The sequence below is a fragment of the Terrapene carolina genome, unplaced genomic scaffold (genome assembly GCF_002925995.2).
Source record: "Terrapene carolina triunguis isolate 2854851 unplaced genomic scaffold, T_m_triunguis-2.0 Scaffold641, whole genome shotgun sequence".
In the NCBI taxonomy this organism is placed as follows: Eukaryota; Metazoa; Chordata; order Testudines; family Emydidae; genus Terrapene; species Terrapene triunguis.
This window is the reverse complement of record NW_020664992.1, coordinates 1,109,560-1,120,049: the sequence shown is the minus strand read 5'-3', so window position 1 is coordinate 1,120,049 and position 10,490 is coordinate 1,109,560. Positions and strand designations below refer to the sequence as shown.

General features: G+C 66.1%; 1 protein-coding gene across 1 annotated transcript in view; it reads left to right on the top strand.

Annotated features, from left to right (window-relative positions):
- Nucleotides 1–10,490, top strand: part of CACNB3 (calcium voltage-gated channel auxiliary subunit beta 3) — a 25,561-nt gene that overhangs the window by 13,747 nt on the left and 1,324 nt on the right. The window contains exons 4-14 of the mRNA XM_026659602.2: nucleotides 4,991–5,113; nucleotides 5,574–5,696; nucleotides 5,910–6,025; nucleotides 6,336–6,400; nucleotides 7,123–7,142; nucleotides 7,542–7,622; nucleotides 8,625–8,683; nucleotides 8,846–8,955; nucleotides 9,338–9,489; nucleotides 9,810–9,905; nucleotides 10,055–10,204. Coding sequence (XP_026515387.2) covers nucleotides 4,991–5,113; nucleotides 5,574–5,696; nucleotides 5,910–6,025; nucleotides 6,336–6,400; nucleotides 7,123–7,142; nucleotides 7,542–7,622; nucleotides 8,625–8,683; nucleotides 8,846–8,955; nucleotides 9,338–9,489; nucleotides 9,810–9,905; nucleotides 10,055–10,204 — 1,095 coding nt within the window. The remainder of the gene's footprint in view (nucleotides 1–4,990; nucleotides 5,114–5,573; nucleotides 5,697–5,909; nucleotides 6,026–6,335; nucleotides 6,401–7,122; nucleotides 7,143–7,541; nucleotides 7,623–8,624; nucleotides 8,684–8,845; nucleotides 8,956–9,337; nucleotides 9,490–9,809; nucleotides 9,906–10,054; nucleotides 10,205–10,490) is intronic.

Sequence of the window (10,490 nt, the reverse complement as noted above, 5' to 3'; positions counted from 1 at the left end):
TGCACGGGGGGATTGTAGATCTGTGCACAGAGGGACCCGGGTCCTGGCACTAGTGCACGGGAGGGACTGTAAATCTGTGCACAGAGGGACATGGGTCCTGGTACTAGTGCACAGGGGGATTGTAGATCTGTGCACAAAAGGACATGAATCCTGGCACTAGTGCACAGGGGGGATTGTAGATCTGTGCACAAAGGGACATGGATCCTGGCACTAGTGCACAGGGGAGATTGTAGATCTGTGCACAGAGGGACTTGGGTGCTGGCACTAGTGCAGTGGTTTTCGACCAGGGGTCCGGGGGCCGCGAGCAGGTTTCAGGGGGGCCACCAAGCAGGACCAGTGTTAGACTTGCTGGGGCCCAGGGCAGAAAGCTAAAGTCCTGCTGTGCAGGGCTGAAGGCCGGGGCCCTGAGCCCCGCCCCCTGGGGCTGAAGCAGAAGCCTGAGCAACGTAGCTTCACGGGGGCCCCTGGGGCCCCTGGGCAATTGCCCTGCTTGCTACCCCCTAATGCCGGCCCTGGCTTTAATATGCGGAAAACAGTTGTTGTGACACAGGTGGGCCATGGAGTTTTTATAGCATGTTGGGGGGGGGGCTCAGAAACAAAAATATTGAGAATCCCTGCACTAGTGCACAGGGGAACTGTATATCTGTGCACAGAGGGACACGGATCCTGGCACTAGTGCACAGGGGAACTGTACGTCTGTGCACAGGGGGACACGGATCCTGGCACTAGTGCACAGGGGAACTGTAAATCTGTGCACAGGGGGACACGGATCCTGGCACTAGTGCACGGGGGGGACTGTACGTCTGTGCACAGCGGGGTGCATGTCCTGACTCTCCCCACACATTATATGGGTCACCCCTGCCCCTGGAGCCCCTTCTCTTTGCCCTCCTCCTGTAGCTACAGCGATGAACCTGCAGCCTCTCCCTCCCGCTGCCTCTGTCTCTCCTCCTTCGCTGGCACCAGCTCTTTGTTCCCTTCAGCTGTTCTCTGCCTCTCGCTCCTCCCTGCCACGCCCCCTCCCCTCCTCTCCCTGCTCCTGCTGGCCTCCCTTCCATGCTCCCCCCCGCCACTGCCAGCCCCATCAGGCAGGTGCAGCCGGGTCCCAGGACCTGCCGGCCCCCAGCCCCCCCCAGCTGAGGCGTCTCGTTGCCAGCCCTGTTCTGCCAGCCCCGCGGGAGCGAGAGCTCCTGGCTCCCCCCACCCCGCCGAGCAGGGTGGGACCGATACAGTTTGCGCTCGCCTGGGGGGTCCTTCCCACTCCTCCGCTCACTCCTGCCTCTCTCCGACCCCCGCACGCCCTGGGCTCCTCCATGTATGACGACTCCTATATCCATGGCTTTGAGGACTCCGAGGTGGTGAGTGGGGGTGCCGGCTTTGGGGGGGGGTTGGCAGGGAGCCCCCTCCCCGCAGGGCTGGGAGCGCCGGGGGTGCTGCCCTTGGTTGGGGGCTCTGGGTTTCTGGCAGGCCTCCCCCCCACCCGGTTATTTATACAGCGCCATAGCCACGGTGGCATTTCCAGCAGTGCTCCCGTAAGGTGGCGAGAGCGGGTGCGGGGGGGGGGTGGGGCTGGATGCTGAGCAACAGCTGGCACCCTGGTGGGGCTCAGAGTCCTGGATGGGCACCTATGTGCTGGCATGGGGCGGGGGTGTTACAGCCCCTCCCCCCCGACATGGGGCAGTGGGTTTTGTCTCTGCGCCTGGCAGGGGAGCGCCAGGTTGGGGGGGGGATGTAAGGAGTCAGAGATGCTCTTGGCTTTGTCGGAATGTGGGGGGCAGGGATGCTGGGGGCACCCCCCGGCTGGGGGTGGGCTGCGCCCTGAGCTGGGGGGAAGTCGCTCTGCAGGTGCCAGGCGTGGGGGCCCTGTGCATAGAGGGGTGCTCCATGACCCCACTTAGGTCATAGCTCGCAGAGCCCATGGCCGGCCTCAGCTGCAGGGTATGGGAGAGCCCCTCGCTGCGCCCGCCTGCAGAGGATACCCTGGGCCCGTCCCAGCCAGGCCATGGGGCTGCGCCCCCCGTCGGGACAGAGCCACGTGCCCTGCCCCCCCGCGGCTGCACCACAGGGCCAAGGAAGGGGGTCGGGGACAGGATCACAGCTGGGGCAGGAGAAGGCCAGGGCATGGGGGGGATGTGGGCGGCAGAGGGACACAGGGCAAGAGGGGGACAGGCGGGAGGGGAGCATGGGGGTGCTGGGACAAGCTGTGCCCATGGCAGTCTGGCTGAGCCTGGCAGGGGCGGGGAGTCGCTCGGGGGGGGGGGGGGGGCTGCTTTTCAGAAGCAGAGCTGAGGACCTATAAATATTTCACTGCAGCTTCTGCTTTTGTTCTGGGGACGCAGCAGGAGCTGTTCATTGAACCAGGCGGCTCCCGCTGAGGGGGTGGGGGGCAGAGTATACCCCCCCTTCCAGCTCACCCCAACAGCCACTGCACCTTCCCCTGCCTCATGCACCCAGCACCAGGGTCAACAGGGCACACGGGGGGGTTTCACCAGCAACGCTGCCTAGGCCAGGGGGTTCACTGGGCAGCTCAGCACTGGGGCTCACGAGGAGTAGAGTGTGGGGGGAGCTCCAGGGGACAGGGTGTGGGGAAAGCTGGGGGGGCTGGATGCTGTTGGGAGGTGGAGGGCTGGCGAGGCGCTGGGGGGCAGGGCAGGCCGTCCCACGTTAGCCATGGCTGGTGAATGGGGCAGAGGCTCTGTCCCGCGCCGTCTGGGGGCTGGAGTGACTCACCAGCGTGTAGCTGGGTCGTGCGAGGCGCTGCCCGGCGGGGTCGGGTGCCCACCGCGGGCACATCTGCTTGGCTCTGTGGTGCGTGGGCTGGCGCCAGGGGGCCGGAGAATCCGATGAAACAACAAAACCGCCCCCTCTGAGGCTGCTGGCGCCTGGCATTTCCCAGGGTCTGCGGAGCCACAGGGAGCCCTGGGACGGGCCGTGAGGAGCGTGGGCAACAGGGGACCTGGCAGCCCCTCTGGGTCTGTCCCCCCAGCCGGCAAAGGGTTAAAGGTCACTGCAAGGTCAGCATTTCCCGGGGGGGGGGCACTCAGCTGGGAAAGGAAGGGAAGGTGTTTCTGGCTGGCATGGGCGGGGGGCCGCCCCACCTCTGGTCTCCCTCGTCTGATGCCCCGTCCTGCTCAGACCCTGCTGTCTGGCCCAGCAGGCTGTGAAAGATGGTGAGGTCTCCCCCCCCCCAGTCATTTCCCTCCCCCTGCCATGCGGAGCCAGAGGGTTCATAGTGCCCAGGCTGGGGGGGGCGGTGGGGCAGGGCTCCTGCACTGAATAATGGGGCTGACCAGTGGGGTAGAAAGACACCAGGGGCTGGAGTGAGTCTCACCCACACACCCTCTCCCTGTGACCAGGGCATTCACAGGGCTGCCTGGAGGAACTCAAACCCGAAATTGCAGAACTGCTAACTACGGGAGCCTATCGCTGAAATCCACCTCCGCCCCAGTCGAGGGCTGGAGGGGAGCAAATGTGACGCCGATTTTTAAAAATCCCAAGGGGATCCTGGCAATTACAGGCCAGTGAGTCTAACTTCAGTCCCAAGCAAAGTGGTAGAAACAATAGTGAAGAACAGAATTATCAGCCACAGAGATGGGGAAGAGTCAACCTGGGTTGGTGTCACGGGAAATCGCGCCTCGCCAGTCTATTACAATTCTTTGAGGGAGTCGACAAGCATGTGGATAAGGGAGATCCAGTCAACTAGCGGATCTGGATTTTCAGACTGACCTTGACGAGGTCCCTCATCCAAAGGCTCTGAAGGAAACTACGTAGCCTGGGATGCGAGGGAAGCTCTTCTCGTGGGTCAGTAACTGGAGGAAGGACAGGAAACAAAGTGTGGGAATAGACAGGCGGGAACCGCAGGGATCTGTACAGGGCCTAGGGCTGCTCACCATATACATTAGTGAGCTGGGGAAAGGGGTAAACAGGGAAGTGACAAAATTACTCGAGATGGTTCAGCCCAAAGCAGGCTGTGAAGAGCTACAAAGGGACCCCCCCAAACTAGGGGCAGGGCAAGCAAATGGCAGCTGGAATTGGGCGCTGAGCAGTGCAAAGGACCGAGCACTGGAAGTGCGAATCCCATCTCCACACAGACAGTGATGGGGTCTCACGTCGCTGGGACCACTGAGAACAGAGCCTGGAGTCACCGCTCAATGGTCAGGGAGGCCAGCCGGTGCCTCTGGGATCTGGTCGTGTTTGTTCATTCACTCCCTGTAGGCCTGGCAGGCGGGGAGCCAGTGGAGCTGGCAGCCACGGCGGCTCAGTGTTTACCCCAGGCGGGTGCTGGCACGCCCTCCGCTCGCTGGCATGGCCGTGCCGCTGACTTCACCCTCGCTGGAGCCTGGCATTTGCTCCCTCTGCCATCTGGGGTGGAACCCGGGCCAGGCGCGGAGGAGACGCCCAGCAGGGCGGGGAGGGGGGATAAGGGACCATTCCCGCCCCCGGGGGCTGCACCTGGACCAGGCTGCTCTCCCTGAGCAGGGCTGGGGGAGGGCAGGACGGTCTGACGCCACCAGCTGCTCTGTGCCTGCTGCCTCTTAAAGAGACATGCACGGCCCTGGGGTGGCTGGCCCTGGGCTCCCCCTACGCTGCGCTCCCCATCCCCCAGTGCAGACACACCAGCCCCATGTGACCCCCTCCCCCCACATCCTTCAGTGCGGCCGTGCAGCGCTGGTGCAGAAAGTGACTTGTGCCCGCTCACCATAGCCTGGGGGCTTGCACGGCTACAAGCCGCATTTCACACTAGCAGCTACACTTGGGGGTTGCAGGGGGGCAGCTGCAAGGTGTTATTTTTAATCACCTCAGGGGCTGGCAGTAGCACCCACCGCCCTGTACCCCCCCCCGAATATCCCAGGGCGGGTCTGGGGGAGTCAGTGCTGTCCGCAGGAGCACAGATCTGGGTGGACTTTGAGAGGTGGGGGCGTCTGGGCGCAGGGCTTCCGGGCTACAGCTCCCCGTCCTGTGGCGATGGCACTCAGGGTCCCCTGCCCCGCAGGGCTCAGCCGATTCCTACACCAGCCGGCCGTCGCTGGACTCAGACGTGTCCCTGGAGGAGGAGCGCGAGACGGCCCAGCACGAGGTGGAGAACCAGGCACAACAGCAGCTGGAGAGGGCCAAGGTAGCCGGGGGCAGCCCTGGCTCTGCATGGGAGGGATGCTGCTGGCTCTACCAGACCACGAACCTGGGGCCCTCTAGACCCTTCCTCGCAGCCTGCTCCAGCAGCAGTAGAGGGCCTTGGACACACGCAGCTGGGCAGCTTTGCTGCCAGCCACTAGGGGGCAGCGGTGAACACGCACAAACACGTGTGCACACGCTTAGCCAGATGATGGAGTATCATAGAGGTGAGGGTCCCGGAGTCCGGCCCCTCCAGCGTGGCATCCCCTCCTTCCTTCTGCCCGGGGCCCACCTTGCCGGGCCTCCTGCCATTGCCCTGGCCTGGGGGTCAGAGGGAAGCGGGATCCCTCGTACCACTGGGCCCATGGTGTGACGCTGGCCGGCTCCTGGCCGCAGATGGCACGGGGGGGGGGCATGAACACCCAGCTGCCCCATACTGACCCCGACCCCCTGCTTTCCCCCAGCACAAGCCGGTAGCGTTTGCCGTACGCACCAATGTCAGCTACTGCGGGGCCCTGGATGAGGAGTGCCCGGTGCAGGGCTCCGCCATCAACTTCGAAGCCAAAGACTTCCTGCACATCAAGGAGGTGAGTCTGGACTTGGGCTAGAGGGGGAGGGGCTGGTAGCCAGGACACCTGGGTTCTGATGCTGGCTTTGCCACCATCTCCCTCAGGGACGGGGGGCTTCCCTCCCCCCTAAATCCCATCCTTCTGGTCCCAGGGCCAGCTACTATGTCCCAGGGCAGGGGGCTTGGTCTTGTGCCCGCCCCCCCGTAACAGCCCCTGCTGGTGTCTCCCCAGAAATACAGCAATGACTGGTGGATCGGGCGGCTAGTGAAGGAGGGGGGGGACGTCGCTTTCATCCCCAGTCCCCAGCGGCTGGAGGCCATGCGGCTGAAGCAGGAGCAGAAAGCCAGGTAAAGGGGCCGGCGGGGGGAATTCTATGGGCCTTTCCCCCTCCCCTGCCACCTGGCCCCCTCGGGTCATAGCCACCAGCAGAACGGCCGCCCTGCACCTTCAGCACCACAGCCCAGAGCTCTGCCGTGAGCTAAAGGGCAGCTCCCTTAGCCGGCAGCTGTAGCAGGCTGTTATCCTGTCAGGACCAGCCACGGGGGCGGGCATGGCGCACGGTGCACGCTGTGTGGGCATGTTACACACACAGCTCCCGGTGGGTTTACCCCCTTCCCCCCCGGGGCTTCCCCTCTACTCACTGTGGCTTCTCCCCAGGAGATCTGGCAACGCCTCCAGCCTCGGGGACCCCAGCAAGCGGCGATCACCTCCCCCGTCCTTAGGTAACGGCTGCAGCACAGGCCGGTGGGCAGATCCCACGCGCAACCCCAGCCCCCACCCCCAACCTACCTCCCTTCACACCCAGCTCCAGCTCCCCCACCTCTGCACACTGCCCCTCCCCTCAGAATCTGGGCCCCCCGCCTGCCCTCCCCCTTCACTGCCCAGCTCCAGCTCCCCCACCTCTGCACACCGCCCCTCCCCTCAGAGTCCGCCCCCCCACTCACTGCCCAGCTCCACATGATGGGGGGGGACACAGGCCAGGCTGGAGGGGCCCTATGGGCTGATCCCACCCCCCCAGGGCTGCTGAGGGGCCAGTGCCAGGAGCCCCACCCTGCCACATCCCCCTGGGGCAAGGCGCTGGCTTCACCCGTGCTGTGGCCCTGCCCTGGCTGCACCCTGGGCCGCCCCTGCCAGCGGGGACCATGGGCTGGGTCTTGCCGGGATAGGCACGAAGGGGGGGGCGCAGCTGCTGCTCAGCTCACCAAGGGAGAGGGCTGAGCTCAAAGCTGGGCCAGGCAACCTAGCGCTTCCCCCTCCCGCAGTCAGGGGGGCTCCGGGGTGACCCTGGGGGAACCGTGCTCAGGATTGGGGGCTGACCCCCCTGCAGTCAGGGGGGCTCCGGGGTGACCCCGCTGTCCCCACACTCAGTCTCCCCCAGCGCCTCGCTCTCTGCGGCTCCCGATTTGCTTTCACCAACCCTGTTTCTTCTTTCCTTTCCAAAAAGCTAAACAGAAGCAAAAGCAGGTGAGTGGTCAGGGCAGGTTTTGCCTGGTTGCCAACAGGGGGCAGCGTGAGCGCTGCGCACCCCCTGCAGGCTCAGAGCGGGTGCTGCTGTGGAATGCAGCCACTTCTGGGGCAGAGCACGCCAGCATGTAACTGCGGAGCCGTTTGGGACCAGAGGGGAAGGAGAGATCCCTGTGTTCAACTCAGGCTGCATGGTGGGGGTTAGGGAGGCCCGGCCTCAGTGGCCTATGGGGGCACGGATTTGGCCAGGACACCTGTGTTCTCTGGGGATCTTCGATGATCACCAGCCTGTTGGTTCTAAGGTCCCTCCCATCCAGCGTCCCTCTGTCTTCGCCTCCGGGCCGGTTTCCCCCCTGCGCTGAGGGGCCCTCACCTGCCCCCAACCCCTCTCTCTCGCAGGCAGAGCACATCCCGCCCTACGACGTGGTTCCCTCCATGAGACCAGTGGTGCTGGTGGGCCCCTCCCTGAAAGGATATGAGGTAGGAGGGGCATGGGCAGAGCCTTGGGGGGGGGGTGGTTCCCCGGCAATGGCCCCGCCCACGGCACAGCAGGTGCTGGGGCAGGGTCTATCTGGCAAAGGGGAATGTGGGCTGAGAACTGGGTGAGATTGGGGGGGCCCCCAGGGGAGGCAGGAACCCCATTGTTTTGGGGAGCCCTGTTGCTCAGGGAAGGGGAGATACCCCATTGCTGGGGGGAGGCAGAAGCAGGGAGAGGAGCCCCATTGCCTGGGGGTGGGGCAGGACCCAGGGAATAAACTGGGGACACCTCTCACCCCGCCGAGGGCTCCATGTGGCAGGGGGATCTCCCAGGCACCCCCCTCTTACACCTTGGTCAGCTCCCAGCACAGCGCCCCATGCAGTAAGCACTGCCCCCCCTGGACTCCCCCAGAAGTTTGTGCTCCTATGACGCTGCCTTTGCAGCTACCATGGGGCCAGAACCCAGAGCCCCAGCTCCCAAAGCCCAGGCCCTGCCAGCCAGCTAAGGGAGAGTCCCTGCCTGCTGTCGGCAGGAGAGGGGCTTTGACACACAGCGGAGCAGTTCAGACCCTGTCCAGCAGTGGGCAGCGGTGCACGCAGTCACCCCTGGAGACACCTGGATGCACAGACACAGGCCCAGTGGCTCTGTCCTTGTCTGCCCCTGCCCCCGGCTGGGCTCGCCCCCTGCACCTTCCCGCCCGCCCCAGAGCCCTGCTGCCCACCACTGCAGGCCCACGTGACCGCGGCGAGCAGATGGCAAGGCCGCGGCATCCTGGCACAGCCACCATCTCACTCCCCTCCCAGCTGGCACGTCCTTCCCTGGTGCCATCTGCTGCCCGGCCGTGCCCGTGTGGGAGGAATGGCTGGCGCAGGACTTGTCCCTCGCTGACCCCCAGCCCCCGGGGAGGGGCACGATCCCTCTATGGGATGGAGCACCAGGCTGGCATAGGGCATCCTCCGTACGCTTGGGGCTGGCTGACCGCGCTGGCTCTTTCTGCCCCCCAGGTGACGGACATGATGCAGAAAGCGCTCTTCGACTTCCTCAAGCACAGGTTTGATGGCAGGTGAGCTCCCCCCACCCCCCCAGGCTGTGTCCGTCCCCCTGCCCCAGAGCCACTGGGGCTTGACTCCCCCTTGGGGCAGCCCTGAGCCCGGCCGGTGTCAGACCGGCCCTGGCCCCCGGGGGACGGCCCTGTCCCCATGTCACCATCTCTCCCCCTCGCCAGGATCTCCATCACCCGCGTCACCGCCGACCTGTCCCTCGCCAAGCGCTCCGTCCTCAACAACCCGGGCAAGCGCGCCATCATCGAGCGCTCCGCCACCCGCTCCAGCATCGGTGAGTCGTGCCGCGGGCGGGGGGCTGTGGGCAGAGCTGGGGTAGCCCCCCCCACACACCTTGGGGTCTGGCGGAGCAGCAGCAGCCTGCCCCGGGGTCCCCCGCCCAGGTCAGACTGGAGGCTTCCAGATGCCCCCCCCCCCCCCCGGGGAGGGGCCCCGCCCCCCCCCCCCCCCGGCGGGCCCCCCCGGGCCGGGGGGGGGGGGGGGGGGGGAGATTGGCTAGGGGCTGCTGGGACCCAGAGCTCAAAGCCCCTCCCCAGCCGCCCAGGCAGTGCAGCCGGAGGCACCCTAGGGAGGGGGCGGGGAGCCGCAGGGGAGGGAGGGGTGCTCCCCTCCCCCGCCTGGCAGGGCTGGGGTGGCTCACGCGCTCCCTCCCCCAGCCGAGGTGCAGAGCGAGATCGAGCGCATCTTCGAGCTGGCCAAGGCCCTGCAGCTGGTGGTGCTGGACGCCGACACCATCAACCACCCGGCCCAGCTGGCCAAGACCTCGCTGGCCCCCATCGTGGTCTACGTCAAGGTGTCCTCGCCCAAGGTGAGCGAGGCTGGGGGGGGGGGGGCTGGGGCCAGGGGGCACCATCAGGGGTGGGCGCGGGGGGGGGGGGGGGCCCTACTGAGCCCCTGCAGCACAGCGCCCCCTAGCGAAGCATTGGGGCAGCAAGGAGTCCCCCCCCCTGCCCCTTCTTTAGTGACCTCCCATCCATGCCTGAAGTGGGGGCTCTCCATGGGGATGGGGGGCTCTCCATGGAGGTGGGGGGCTCTGCCTGGCCCAGGAGCGGGGGGGGTCCCCGTGGGGGTGGGGTGGGGGGCTCCACCTCGCCCAGGAGACCGTGACTGTCCCCCTCCCCCCGGCAGGTGCTGCAGCGGCTAATCAAATCCCGGGGCAAGTCGCAGGTGAAGCACCTCAACGTGCAGATGATGGCGGCCGACAAGCTGGTGCAGTGCCCGCCGGTGAGTGCGGGGCTGGAGGTGGGACCCCACGAACTCACAGCTCGGGCTGTGCCCCCTCCCCCCACAGCCTGGTGTTCCCAGGCAGGGCCTGCTCCGGGCCCCCTCCCAGCCCAGTCGCCCCCCTGAGCAGGCCCTTTCCTGCCCCCCAGGAGCTCTTTGACGTGATCCTGGACGAGAACCAGCTGGAGGACGCCTGTGAGCACCTGGCCGAGTACCTGGAGGTGTACTGGAGAGCCACACACCACCCGCTGGGCAGCCAGCCCCTCCTGACGCCGCCCGCCGCCATCCCGGGCCTGCAGGTACCAGGGCTCTCACACACGGGCTCTGCCCAGAGCCTGGCACGCAGCACCCTGCCTCAGAGCCCCCCTCTCGCAGGGGGGTAGTGTCCCTTCCTGCCAGCTGCTGCCCCACATCCCAGAGGCGGCCGTATCGTGTTGAGCGAGGGGTCACGGCCTAGCGCTCTGCCTGTGGCTAAGGGGGCCGGGGCAGGGCCAGGCGTAGTCTGTCTGCCCCCCTAGAACGCCTTGCTCTGCTGCACCCCCTCTGCACTGCTCCCTGGAACCCAGAGCCAGGCACGGGACCCCC